At 34.4% G+C, this 15,365-nt stretch overlaps 1 protein-coding gene across 9 annotated transcripts in view; it reads right to left on the bottom strand.

The window, feature by feature from the left end:
- The window catches only part of DOCK7 (dedicator of cytokinesis 7), a 246,694-nt gene that overhangs the window by 91,860 nt on the left and 139,469 nt on the right, over positions 1–15,365 (bottom strand). For 5 of the 9 annotated variants that reach the window (XM_055235417.2, XM_055235418.2, XM_055235419.2 and 2 more), the window contains exons 20-23: positions 15,088–15,319; positions 11,909–12,073; positions 8,911–9,080; positions 1,128–1,220 (exon numbers count right to left, since the gene is read on the bottom strand). In XM_055235417.2, coding sequence (XP_055091392.1) covers positions 1,128–1,220; positions 8,911–9,080; positions 11,909–12,073; positions 15,088–15,319 — 660 coding nt within the window. The remainder of the gene's footprint in view (positions 1–1,127; positions 1,221–8,910; positions 9,081–11,908; positions 12,074–15,087; positions 15,320–15,365) is intronic. The other 4 variants (XM_055235422.2, XM_055235423.2, XM_055235424.2 and 1 more) reach the window with 1 other exon arrangement.

Genomic DNA, 15,365 nt, shown 5'->3' with positions numbered 1-15,365 from the left:
TATGTACAAGTTTAAAACACAGTTTCATTATGGTTTCAAAAACCATCTATTTTATTGCTCATTTCATTTTCACCATGTTAAGCTGCTTTAATGACAATGCATAAGTAGTATCAAAATGGCTTCTATATATTTTTGGTCTTTAAAAAAACATGAGTATTTCAATGATTATATAATATTCAGAGTGTTGCAAAGAATGAAACTTTTATCTGTGTGATCTATATACATGCACATATCTAGTAAAAATATATAAAAAGTAAAAACATACTTCTCAACTGGTCTCAGACCAAAAAAGAAAGCAGTAACTTTATATTAAATAAAGAAAAGAAAAAGTTTAGAATAATTTCTTTCACTTTTTCGTTATTATCAAAAACTACTATTCAGGTTTGTCATATACTAAGTCAAATGTAAATCATTTACAATATTAGAAATGGAATTAAAAATTTAAGAACAGGATTTCCCTCCAAAGCCAACACAGATGAGAAGTATATTTTGAGATATCATGCAGTATTAGCTATCAAGCAACTAGTCTTAAGTAAGCAAAACCTAATTCAGCTAAGATATAACATTTCATACTTTGCAACACAGTACAAATTAAAATGGATTTTTGCTTCTGGTATTGAGTCTTATAGCACGGGGATCATACACTGTTCACATTTAATTTCAACTTATTGCCAGTCTTTCTATTCGGTGATTAGGAAGAAAATAACAAGATAGTAAATGTTAAATGAAAATGATACAATAGCTACACTTTAAACCAAAAGCAAATAGAAAACTGTTGGGTTTTTTTCCTCCACATAAAAAATTTAAAAATTGCTATTAAAGATGTGCTACACCTAAAGAAGAAACTGTTATAAAAGCCATCAATTGCATAAGCAGCAGGCACTGAAATATTGATAGGGTGTGTAAGGAAGAAAGAAGACAGAGATAGGAAATAGGAAAGAAGAACATTACTGGTGCAATTGGTGGTATTCATGCATAGTAGTTGGAAAATGTGCTAAGTAAACAAAAATACACACTTTTTAATGATTAAAAAAAGCAAGCCACTGAAATCATAGTATATACTAAAAAGTAATGTTCTAAAGGGAAACATCAGCAGCCAATAAAGAAACCTCTAATATAAACACCACCTGTGTTGATTCTGCACTTGGACTGGGGTTGGATCCCCATGGGGCAGCTTTTGGACCACCAGTGTTAACCCAGGAATTGGAGCGATCTAAACCCTAAGCATATAATAGAAAGCAGTTTGAAAGGAAAGAAATATTACATGTTGCATGCTATAAATTATTCTTAAAGAAATTCAGATCTTCTAATGCAAACATGTTTTTAATTAGTACTGTTAAAGCAATCAAAATTTGTAGGCACCTATAGAGTATTAGTTCATCAAAATTACCTTATTATATAACACAATTTTTTAAAAAAATCACCAAGACCATTAAGTATAGTATTTAAAGGTAATTTTTCTTTATGTAAAGGAATACTCTTGAAGTACCAATAACTAATGTTCCCACAGCACCACACCCCCAAACTTTCTTTAAAGATAGTACAAGTTAGCAACAGATAATTTCCTCTGTATCTAACTGAGGTTTAAAGGAAAAAATGGAAGAAAAACACTCCATGCTTTGTTATAAACTTTAATTTCATTCTATCTCTCATCAACTGAAAACTACTATGCAGTGATACTCCACAATTCTATTTGAGCTTGCTACCACCTTCACTCTCTTTTAGGGACAGACAGGAGAAATAAAGTAAAAACTTGAGAAAAAAATGATACCTAATATTTACTCCTTCCTAATAATGGATTTGGAGCTGCACTTGTAATAATAATGGGCTACTATTTATTAATAAATATTATAAGGAAAAACATTATGCTGGGGCTGTCTATAGGAATTATATCTTCATCATCATCTTCATTAATTTAAAATTTCTTTAAGATGCTACTAAAGTATACGTCCAGAAGTGAATTTATGTTTATCTCTGTCTGAAAGGGGTTACTGTGATTCCAGGTGAAGGAAACAGAGGCTTTTCTTCTATTTCCTAAAACTGACTGATGGTCAGAATCACTTGAGAAGCTTTATAAAATTCAGATCCTGGGCTCTATCTCTATAAATTTGATTCAGTAATTTGGACTGGGGACTTCAGAATCTAATAATTGGAACTGGAGCAAGCTGTAAAAGATTTTTAAAGAATTATTAGGGTAAGAATAGCAAAGATAATCAAAGACAAGCTGATGTAAATATATCAGGGCATGAGTACAGACCCAAACCAGAAACCACCAAAGGAAAGACAAGTAAAAGTGAAGAGTTGGAACAACTGTAATCAACTCTGTCTAGATATTAGTGTCATTTGGGAAGCTTAACAACAACAGTAACTAACAAATGTGCAGCGCCCTACCTTAAAACGATTAAATCAGAATTGCTGTGAGTGCGGCCCAGACATCAGTATTTTTTTAAATACTTCAAGAGAGGTTTTTAAAAAGAAAAGAAAGAAAAACTGCAACCCTCAAGGGCTTAGATTTTAGGAGAATATTTCCTCCACCTTTTTTCATTCTTTCCCAAATATATAGAGAAGTTGAAATGATGGTACAATAATCACCCATTTCTCATCATTTTTGACAGTGATTGTCTAATACGGGAGTTAAGATTCCAATCCAGGCTCTCCTGCTTACTAGCTGTAAAATCTAAGATAAATTACTTAATTTCTTTTTCAGTTTCTTATCTATAAAATAAAAATGATGAGAGTGTCTCCCTTCATATGGTAAGAATCAAATTAAATAATGGAAGCAAATTACTAAGTTCAATTCCTTGAATATAGTAAACTCTCAAAAACAGTTTTATAAAAATTTCCCATACATATTTTTCTTAAAATGCTTTCTATCAAAGTAAATTAGACAATATCAAAATACTAGTAAAATTATGCAATCAGATTTGTTTAAAATAAAATATCCGCCTTCTCAGAATCCCATTACAATATTTCAAATAAAAGCAAACCAAAACGCTTATGTTTTTCAGAGAAGTTGAAATAAAGTTTTCATTAGTCTCCAAAATTATGTCCAAGCCCAAAATTATGTCTTTTTTGTATAAAAGTGTAAAGTTCTTCCTACCATATTCAATTTTTACAGTCACTACTCATGTTACAAAAATAACAAAACATGAGCATTTGATTTTTGCAAAATTGTAACTGTCCTCTTTTCTCTCATAAATTTCCACAAAAAGAATAAGGACTTTGCTGTACTCTTAAATTCACTTAACTTACTGTTTAATAATTTCCTTTAAAACTACAATATATGATAATCACTAATATGAGAATAAAAAAATCTCTTTGTGCTATGAATTGTATTTATATACACAATACTGATGTTCTGAAGAGTTTTATAATTACACTAGCCAAAGCTAACTATTTAAAGAAAACTTGTGGCCAGTTATTTGGCAAAGCAAGTAAATTCCAAAATTCAGGTGTTATAAAGCTAAGAATTATATCAAACAGCCCATATTTCAGCAAACTTATCACTTATATTTAATATAATGACTTTCTGTTTACTGATTTCCAACAAACATGGAACAGATTAACCAAATGTGTGCCCAAGTGTATGTAAGTGTGAGGTTTTTTTTGCCAAATCCCACTATCACTATTGATTTCTTCCCTTACATATAGATAAGATCCTTGAGCAAGGCCCATACTGTATTTGATGTGACATCAACATTTGTGTTACATTACAAAGATTTTGCTTCATATCCACAAGTCCTCAGCATAGTGCCTAGCACACAGTAAGCTCTCAGTGTTTGAGAAATAAAAAAAAAATAGATGATATATGAGAAAGAAACGTATCAACGCAAAATTCCACTGGCATTTGATTAAAAGGAATAAAGTTCAGACCTGATGCAACCATGTATTTACATAACTGAATGTTGAAAGACTATTGCTAGAATTAAGAAAGCACAGCTAGTTTTGGCAATATAAGTATGAAGAAGTCTCACAAATGTTTTCACATTTACATTACAGCCACGGGAGTAATAAAAGCCTGTTCAGGTTATATAAATATTCTTAAATTTTAGGAGTTCTGTATTTTATACTAGGGAATAAAATATAACCAAAACTTTCATAAAGTCAAATCTCTGCAGATCTTTAAATACATAATTAATCCCAATAGTAAGAGGGCAAACAAAAGCATAATTCTGTTCTTAAACAAGTGATCTAGTTCTGCGGTGTTTACTCATACTAACATTTCTTCACTGGATAAACATCTACTGAGCACCTTGAATAAGTTAGACATCACAGGTGGCTTGGAACAAATATTCCCTGCCACGATGAAGCTTACACTCTGTTAAAGGGAGATAAACACTAAAAAAAAAAAAAATATAAAAATAATTTATTCATATGCTACATTAAAAGGTAGTAAATGTCATACAAAAAAAAATACAAAAAACAGAATAAGGGGATTAGAAGGCTGAGGACACAGCCACTGGTTATACATTTAAATAAGATAATCAGAGTCAACTTCACTGAGAAGGTGGCCTTCAGAGTAAAGACTTAAAGGACTGAGAGAATAAGTCATTAGAAGATTGTGCTCAGAGGAATGACATAATGACTTAATTTTTGTGTGTGTCTTAAGTCTTTTTTTTTTTTTTTTTTTTTGAGACAGAGTCTAGCTCTATTGCCCAGGCTGGAGTGCAATGGCGCGATCTTGGCTCACCGCAACCTCTGCCTCCTGGGTTCAAGTGATTCTCCTGCCTCAGCCTCCTGAGTAGCTGGGATTACAGGCATGCACCACCACATCCGGCTAATTTTTCTATTTTTAGTAGAGATGGGGTTTCTCCATGTTGGTCAGGCTGGTCTCGAACTCCCAACCTCAGGTGATCCACCTGCCTCGGCCTCCCAAACTGCTGGGATTATGGGCGTGAGCCACCACGCCCGGCCATGTCTTAAGTCTTTAAAGCAACATTCTGGTTGCTATGTTGTGAACAGAGCATAGGGTAGAAGTAGGGAAGCCATCTTTAAAGCTAGTACATTAGTTCTGGGAGAGATGATGGTTGCTCAGACCAAGATGGTAGTAATGGAGATGGAAAGAAGTGTCTCTACCTTTCATATATATCCAAATCTGAACAAAACTATTTAGAAAAAGCAGTTAAGTTTAGAACTCTAGAGAGAGATCTGTACTGGAAATATAATTTTGGGAATCGTTAGCATAACATTTATGTGGTATTTAAAGCCATGGAACCTGATAAGCTCACTAAGGTAGAGTGTAGAGAGAAGACAAGAGAAGAGAAATAAGGACAGAGGCCTGAAACACATCCAGATAAAGAGATCAGAAAAGGAAGAATCCACAAAGACTGAAAAGGTATAATCAGTAAACCAAGAGGGAAACCAACAGAATGTAGTACCCTGGAAGCCAAATAAATAGAATAAATCACATAGGAAAAAAAAACTTAACTGTGTGAAAAGCTGCTGGTAGGTAAAATAAGCTGAGTTCTGAAAATTAACCACTAGATTTAGCAACATGAAGGGTGCTGGTGACATTAACAAGGACAGTTTTGGTGGAAAATGGGAGCAATATTTGACTGAAGTAGAGATGACAGAAGTAAAAGAACCGCAGATAGCGAGTAAAGAAAATTCTTAAGGAATTCTACTATGAAAGGTAGCAGAGAAATAGCAAGTAAGGTAGCAGTTGAAATACTAGAGAATAATTACTATAATTTTTATTTTTATTTAATTTTTGTGGGTACATAGTAGACATATGTATTTATGGTTTACATGAGATATTTTGATAAAGGTGTATCATGTGTACTAATCACATCAGGATGAGTGGGGTATCCATCACCCCAAGCATTTATCCTTTGTGATACAAAGAATCAAATTATACACTTCTAGTTATTTTTAAATAACTAAATAATAAACAATATTTACCTATTTAATTGTACAAATCATCCTGTTGTGCTATCAAATACTAGATCTTATGCACTCTAATTATTTTTCTGTACCCATTAACTATCTCCATTTCCCTCCCAACACCCACTGCCCCTTCCCAGTCTTTGGTAACTATCATTCTACTTTCCATCTCCATGAGTTCAGTTGTTTTAATTTTTACCTTCTACAAATAAGTGAGAACATGTGAAGCTTGTCTTTCTGTGCCTGGTTTATTTCACTTAATATAATGATCTCCATTTCCAACCTTGTTGTTGCAAATGACAGGATCTCATTCTTTTTTATGGGTGAATAGTACGCCATTGTGTATATGTACCACATTTTGATTATCCAGTCATCTGTTGATGGACACTTAGATTGCTTTCAAATGAGAGGAATTATTTTTTCAAAATGAGAAAAACAATAGCATGCCTGTATGTGAATGGGAATGATTCAGTATTTAGGGAGAAACTGATGATGTGGAAGAGATATGGAAAAACTGGTGGAGTGTAGATCTTGAGCAGGTGAGACCAGATGAGAGCTTGAGTGAAAGAAATTAGTTTAGAAAAATAAATAGCTCATCTATTCATTTTTAATACAGAAGAGTATTAGGCAGTAGATAGTAGATGGTAATAGGTAGCTAGATAGGATGGTAAAAGTTTATCAAAGTTTTCTTCTGATGGTTTCAGTTGTCTCAATGAAATGGGAGATAAAATGAGAAAAGGAATGAGGGGAGAGGTGTTAGGAGGTTTGAGGTAATGAAAGAAGGAATTAAATCATTTCCTGGGAGAACAGGAAAGTGATGGAGATAAAGAAATACAGTATAATTGCCCAATAGCATTAAGAGCTCTCTTGAGGTTTATTTCAAATAAGACCAATCACCATAGTATTTCTCAAGACATGTTTAGCTGCACAGATGCTGACATGGCATAGGCAGTCAATTGGGTTTAACTATGGTTTCAGGTTTGGGAAAGATAAGGGAACTGAGGTTTGATTATAATGGGAGTAATTTTTTTTTTTTAAATAGAGTTTCACTCTTGTCTCGCAGGCTGGAGTGCAATGGTGAGATCTCGGCTCCCTGCAACCTCTGCCTCCCAGATTCAAGTGATTCACCTATCTCAGCCTCCCGAGTAGCTGGGATTATAGGCATCTGCCACCATGCCTGGCTAAATCTTGTATTTTTAGTGGAGGCGAGGTTTCACCATGTTGGCCAGGCTGGTTTTGAACTCCTGACCTCAGGTGATCTGCCCACCTCGGCCTCCCGAAGTGCTGGGATTACAGGCATGAGCCACCACACCCAGCCTGATGGGAATAATTATAATGATTGCCCATAGACATTAAGCTGGCTAAGGAAGAAGAGAGAACATTAACGGGGTGTGGCACAGTAAAAAGGTTGGAGGATCAAGATTAGAGATTGCAAAGGAGTAGGTAAACTGTTGAGGTACTACAAGAAAAACAGGAGATAACAGAGAACAAAATACATGAAATTGAGATTGTGAAAATTAAAGTTATTGGTAATGACAAGATTGCAGGGGTGTCCAATCTTTTGGCTTCCCTGGGCCATACTGGAAGAAGAATTGTCTTGGGCCACACATAAAATACACTAACATTAATGACAGCTGATGAGCTTACAAAAAAAAAAAATCCCCAAACAAACTCATAATGTTTTAAGAAAGTTTACAAATTTGTGCTGAGCTGCACTCAAAGCTGTCCTGGGCCACATGTGGCCTGCAGGCCACAGGTTGAACAAGTTTGATATAAGGGAAGACCATGACTGAGGCGGAGTGGAAAACAAGATCACCTAAAGAAGAGTTTCTTGAACTGCCAGGTCAATAAAATAAGAAAAAATGAAGCGTAGCTATAAATAAACTTTAGATTCCTTATAATTTTAAGATAAAATTATACACATTATTAGTGATTACGACTAAATAATTCAATAGGAAGGTAGCTATCAAAAATTTTGCAATAAAAAGAAAACAACATAAAAACTACGTAAATAATACTTGATTAGGACAAGGCTGACAAATTCTCATCTTGCAATGGCTTTCTAAGAAATTGCCTTGTATTTATATATTTGTATATATTTTTATATGTATTTTAAAAATCATTGATCCATCTAAAGGACATCTTGAAAAAAGGCAAAAAATCATTATATATATATAGGCCTCTTTGTTCTAAATCTTGAGTTTATAATCTATCAAACATAAAAGAAATAATTCTAGAATTATGCTAAATGAGTCCTAATGTAAATCTTACAAAAATTAAGAGACATTTTAAAAGAACCTTAAGGAAATGCTGTCTATAGCTTCTTTTCTTTAGGAAAGTTTCTGAAAATCCAAAAATCAAACTTATTCTACTGAAGACCTATGCAGTATATAAATATACAGTATATAAATAATGCTAAGTACTACCTGTATTACAATAAAATATAATCAATAATGAAAATAGGAATAAAAAACCTCAGTTCTTTTCTTAAACATGGAAATATATGTGTGTGTGTGGGGGGAAGCGTTCTCTTTTTGCAGCTGCCATAGTGCTCAGGTTACTCTGCAGTGTCCCTTATAAATAACTCTGAGTATCACTCTTTCTAGTTTACAAAAATGGAAAATTGTTTAATCACTGTTCTGGATATTTTTTGGAGAAGAGGATCTCATGACTTAAACCAATGATGACATCTCTCTTCTACATATCAGTCACACAGATTTATTTTAATTCTATATGAAATCAATCTAGCCATTTTTCACATGATAGAGTATCAGACCGACAACAATAAGTTATATGCAACTAGTGATCCCAGACAAATTTTAGAATTTTTAGTGGAGTAGTTTGTAAGAGCAAGCATATTTAACAGAAAAATAAAACAGTGTTTACTGATAGAACAGAAATGTACAATTCCTTGCTAATTCCTAACTTACATACATCTCAAAATTCAGAATACATTACAACAACTGGATATTTCTCATTTGTTCACAAAACAAAAACCAAATTTACAGATGCATGTCTTCAGTTTACCTTACTCCCGATGATTGATCGAACTTCATCATCTGGTGACGTGGGAGTCCCAGATATATCTGGATTGCTATTACTAAGGCTTCGAGAACGATTTAAATTAAGGCTTGCAGGTCTCACCGCAGATCTAGCCATTGTGGCATAATGCACTGATCCTCCCAAACCCCCAGGACCTAGAGTTGCATATGAAATAGCACATAATTAAAGAAAATTAGTCAGGAAAGGATCTGAAAAAAATCTCTGCCACTTTAGAAAATTCCACAAAGATCATGAATTGCTTTGGTTTCTAAATAAAAAATATACTTTTTTTTTTGAGACAGAGTCTCGCTCTGTTGCCAGGCTGGAGTGCAGTGGCTTGATCTTGACTCACTGCAACCTCTGCCTCCCGGGTTCAAGCAATTCTCCTGCCTCAGCCTCCCGAGTAGCTGGGACTACAGGCACGTGCCACCACGCCCAGCTAATTTTTGTATTTTTAGTAGAGATGAAGTTTCACCATGTTGGCCAGGATGGTCTCAATCTCTTGACCTCGTGATCCGCCTGAAGAGGCAGGGTCTTCTAAATAAAAAGTATTTTTTTATATACATATATATATATTTTTTTAAACAGGCAGGTGCCTTTTTTTTTTTTTATTAAGAGGCAGCACTGGAGTGCAGCAGTGAGACCATAGTTCACTATAACCTTGGACTCCTGGACTCCCACCTCAGCCTCCTGAGTAGCTAGGACTACAGGCACACACCACCATGCCCGGGTAAATTTCTCTTTTTTTTGTAGAGACAGGGTCTTGCTATGTTGCCCAGGCTGGTTTTGAACTCCTGGCCTCAAGCAATCCTCCTCTCTTGGCCTCCTTGAAGCCCTGGGAAATGTTTTTTTAGAAAGAAAGAAAATAAAAACACTCAAGAACTAATGATTGCTGTACAAAGATACTCTATTTTACGGCAGTTTATAAAACCATACGAACTATAAATAAAATCATTATCTCTTCAGTGTTTCTATAATTGTATATTACACATACAATAAAAACCAAAATTAATAGGAAACACACACACACACACACACACACACACACACACCCCTTTCACTTCGGTATAGTTGGTATTTTGGACTCAAGATGCTCCAGCTGGTGTCTCTTCCTTTTTTCCCACCTCTCCTACTCTGCCCCTTGACAGTCACTAGAGAGAGTGCCAATTTATTGCTAACATCTCTTAAATTAAACCATGTTTTATTTCTCTACCTTCATTATTGCTAACATCTTTTAAATGAGAGCATGTTTTATTTCTCTATCTTCATCAGTGATAATGTGAATAACAAAATAGTATCTTTATGATATACATACAAAAAACTAAAGATAATTTTCAGATCCAAAGTGATATAAAAAAGCAAAGGCGGCTGGGCGCGGTGGCTCACGCCTGTAATCCCAGCTCTTTGGAAGGCCGAGGCGGGCAGATCACGAGGTCAGGAGACTGAGACCATCCTGGCTAACATAGTGAAACCCCGTCTCTACTAAAAATACAAAAACTTAGCCGGGCGTGGTGGCAGGCGCCTGTAGTCCCAGCTACTCGGGAGGCTGAGGCAGGAGAATGGTGTGAGCCGGGGAAGCGGAGCTTGCAGTGAGCCGAAACTGCACCACTGCACTCCAGCCTGGGCGACAGAGCGAGACTCCATCTCAAAAAAAAAAAGCAATGGCTCCCTTTTTGTCTGACTAAAATCAAGCCTAACATCATCTTCCAACCTGTCTTTTATTTTTAAAATTAAACATCCAGGAATTACAGTGTTAATTTATCTTCATCTTTCTGAATGTCATATTTGCAAATGATATTAATACATACCTGTTGCCTAATTAATTCATACAATCTTTCAGGTCAGCATGTAAAAAAAAGATGCTTCGCAAAATCTGTGGAATTCTAATAGTGTACTGAATAAAACAGTAAACGGAGGAGTACTGTAGATATTACACAATCACTCACACATTCATGTCCTTAAGTGGTATAATTTTAAAAATTAAGATAGGAAATTATAAACCAGAATATAAATGTCAATTGCTTTTCTTTTTGCAATTAAGTAAAGAAATAAATTGGGCTAAAACTTAAAATCAGGTTACTATTATGTCTAGTTTTCATAACGAATGTCACAATTATTAGTCACCGTTATCAATGTCAACATTGCCAAAAGCTGATAAAGGGCACTTGCCATTATCATTACTGTCATACAGACATATACGTGAGTAGGTTAAATGATATGCACAACATAATCATTAGTTAGTTAAATGAACAACTAAAGGATTATTCACACTAAGACATCTCCCGCCATTACCTCCACTATCACCAGTGGTACACAAAAGACAATAACAAGTCGAGTCTCCAATACTCAGAAAGGTTATATTATTTCACTGACCATGAAGAGATCAGAACTTTTCTAGAGAACAATCTTCTATATCACTGTAGGTTTCAAAGGGTTTTCAGGAAACTACTGAGCCACCACATTTCTCCTTTAATGCCCAACAGCACTCTGAATGACAAATACAAGATTCTACTTTTCTTGTCTTTTTTATGTTTAAAAGACAGGATCTCACTCTGTTGCCCAGGCTGGAGTGCACTGGCAGGATCATAGCTCACTCTGGCCTCAAATTCCTGGGCTCATGAGATCCTCCCACCTCAGCCTCCTAAACAGCTGGGATTACAGGGGCAAGCAATTCCTTATCTTAACCAGGAATGATAAAATGCTTCCAGAGACAAAGTTATTTTCAAAGTTCATTTCCAAAAATTAACTCAACCAAGAACTCTCATTCAAACTAAAGCAAACTCTATAAAAAAAGATGTCTAAAAATGTAACTTATTTCTCTCTTTAACTTCCGCACCTAGCACAGTGAATGGTACTTAGCAGGTGTTCAATAAATGTTTGCCATTGAATAAATGGATCACAGTATGGACTACAAAATTATCTCAATACTGACATGAACATATAATTTATGAAAGACAGCTTCATAGTAAAAAGAATAAAATACCTGGTGATGATGAATTAGGGTAAGTATTTGGTAGGCGGAAAACATAATGAATATATGATGCAAGAAGGCTGTTTCTGCCATGCTGGTCATGATTTCCTTCCAAGTTTTTGTGAAGTCGATTTATAATTGATGCCATGGCTTCAAAAGATGCTTGACCTAGGTTAACTTTAAAGAAAGAAGAAGTATTTACCTTTGCTTTAACTTTTTTTAGACTGTAAATTCCACGAAGATCAATGTTTTGTCATCTTTACATACTTTAAGTATAGTGACTACACAATAAGTGTATAAAGATGATTACTATTTGATATTGACTTTTAATGGCACGTTGGATTAGCTGAGCCAAAAATACTTTTCTGAACAAAATGAGAAAAAACTCATTTTACTAATTTAAGATGAAAATTATATGGGTTTGATTAGTCAAAAAAGAAAACAATGCTCAACAGATATGTTATTTAGTAAAACAATACAAAGTACATAAGAAAAAAGAAAATATATTGTGTGTAATACCTTAAGAAGCAATTTCTCATTTTAAAGATTACTCCAAAAATCTAAATAGCATACAAGGGCATATATTACTTCTGTTTAAAAAAATTAAAAATATCAACAATAAAATAGATTATTGAAAATATTAACAGTATAATAAGAAAATAGTGAATAAGCAACTTGATTGGAATGAGTGAATCTGTAAAATGATTAGAAGGAAAAAAAAAAAAGAGGGGGCTAGAAAAACAGGCTGAGGTAAGACTACAGCATTTTAAATCCCAGGCTAAGCAATACCTACTCAGTCACTCAAGTCAGTATGTAACAATAATTTTACAAAAATTGGGGAATTGTGATAAATTGCACACTGAATAAATGGGTAAACTGAACAGCCACTTTGAGCAATAGGATCTTAGATTCTATAATTTATTTAACCAAGACAGGAAATTATGAAGAGATAATGAGGCCAATTAAGTTTTCCCAAAAGTAGAATAATCAGATAAAATGGTCATTTAGTAAGATTAATCTATATATATATATATATACTGAACTAGAGGGGAAAGAGACCAGAGACAGAAACCTGAGTGAAGTTAAGTGATCCTACCTGTGTTTCTGGTTAATCCTTTTCCTTTTTCTTACAGTAGCTACTCCAAGTTACCAGAATCCTTCTCAAAACTCAGGTCCTCCTTAATCCCTCCTTAGCAAATCTTGCCTTCTACCTCACAGAAGAAATGTATAAAGCATGAAATGTTTTTCTTTTTCTTTTCCTTTTTTTTTTTTTTTTTTCAGAGATGGGGTCTTGCTATGTTGACCAGGCTGGTCTGGAACTCCTAGCCTCAAGCAATCCTCCCATCTTGGCCTCCCCAAGTGCTGGGATTATAGTTGTGAGCCACCACACCTGCCAAAAGTCCTCATATTTTTCTACAAATTTATCAGAATCTGAAATTACTTTATCTCCTCTCCAAAGGAAGTAGTGCCCTCTCCTATGTAAGAGTGATCTATCTATCACCTTTACTCTTGTCTCACAGAATTACTTCATTAATTAACCTCTTTTCTCTCCATATATTTTTCTCCCTTCTCCCATTTGAGCATGGTTATGTGCTGATTTCTCTCAGCACATAAACATGCTAAAATGTCTCCACTCTTTTGCCCTACTCAACCCTGCTTTCTCTTCTACCTTAACTTCTTAAACAGTAGTATAGCTTCTTGTATTTATTTTATCATCTATTTGCTTCTTAATTCCCTGTAATCTGGTTTCTACCTTCACTTAGACTAAAATTACTGATGTAATTTCACGAGTAGACATTTCTCAAGTATACTAGATGACAGAGGGACTCTGGAACCAGTTTGAATCTTGGCTCTCAAATATAAATAAAGCACATAGCATCATTCCTGGTACACAGTAAATGCTATGCAAGTGTTTGCAATTACTGTTATTACTATTATTTTACTTATATAATCTACAACAAAGAACAATGCTAACCTTTTTTTCCTTAAAACTTTCTTCTTCTATAATTTCTGTAACTGTACACTCTATGATCTCATAATCCATTCTCTCTTCTCCATCCCATTGCCACCTACGTTTTAACAGGAACTCATCATTTTTTGTATGAAATTCTGCAAGACTCCTAATTTGTTTCCCTGCCTGTAGGTTTTCCCACTTTTAACTCATCTCTACATAGCATAGCCATCTTTTTCTAGTCAAACTTGGTCATGTTACTTCTCTAATTAAGACCAGATCCTTCAAAGGCTATTTATTCCCTACAGAAAAAGTCCCAATTTCCTAAAGTGTGGAAGACCCAACTTCATCTCCCACTCTCCATATTACCTCTAATCAATCTTCCAATTTATAACTAATTACTTACAATTCCTCCCCCAAATTCATTCTGAGTTCATTATGTCTGTGTACTATGTACATGCTGTTTCATGCTGTTTAATCTCCTTGGAATAATATTTACCTGTCAGACTCCTATTCATCTTTAAATACTCAACCCAGAAATTATTTCTACTTATAAATCTCCCCTAAAAAAACTCAAATAATTGAATACTCCTCTCCTTTGTGCCACTAGTCAAACATAAAAATTCTATCTGGTTAGCTGAAATTTCTTTCAAGTTCAACTTCCCTGCAGGATTTGGGTGAAAGCTGTTGGTAAAAAAAATAAGGAGTAAACCTTGAAAAACGATGGGAATGAAGAACACCTTTCCTTCCAGAATTATAGAAAATAAAAAGAGAATACAGAGACTAAGCAAATGAAGGAAAGAAGAGCTACATTAAGTGGAGGAGAGCAGATGAATGAAAATGTAGAGTAGGTAGATTATACATCCTGTAAAATACAACATGATTTACCCATTTGCCTGTTTTCTTAACTAGTCTGTGAGATGTTAAAGTCAGGAACCATGCCCTGAACAGTGCCTATCAGTGTCAGGTACACAGTAAGTGCTTAATAAATATTTGGTAAATAAATAAATTTGTTTCCATAATTTGAGTATATGCCTATAGAACACATTTTATAAAAACAAAATAAAAGTTATCATTTTCTGGCATTATAAACAAGTAAATAACATCTTCCACCCCAAATCAAATATAGTCCTTATATATAGCAAATAGAAATCATGTTTTTTTTTTAAAAAAAAAAAACAAAATTTAGAAATGTCAAGTTATAAATTTCACATCTCATCCCCAAACAAAAGTAAATTACCTATTTGGCCAGCAATGATAGGAGGTCTAATAACTAAAAGTATCAGTTTATCTAGCAGAAGATGAAGAAATCGGACCACTGGTTCCAACTGGGATGAATTCAGTGCCGAAATACTGCTCTTCAATTCATTTTCTAAGTTATTTTCCATGATTCGCATGTCCCCAATTCGGACTGGGAACATGTGTTCATCCAGAGCATTGACCAGAGCAAAAAATTTGTCAAGATAAGGATCCTAAAACAAAGAATAAACAAAAGCACTAAGCACTTATAACTTTATA

This window comes from Symphalangus syndactylus, chromosome 19 (assembly GCF_028878055.3).
Source record: "Symphalangus syndactylus isolate Jambi chromosome 19, NHGRI_mSymSyn1-v2.1_pri, whole genome shotgun sequence".
Classification (NCBI taxonomy): domain Eukaryota; kingdom Metazoa; phylum Chordata; class Mammalia; order Primates; family Hylobatidae; genus Symphalangus; species Symphalangus syndactylus.
This window is presented reverse-complemented; position numbering and strand designations above follow the sequence as displayed.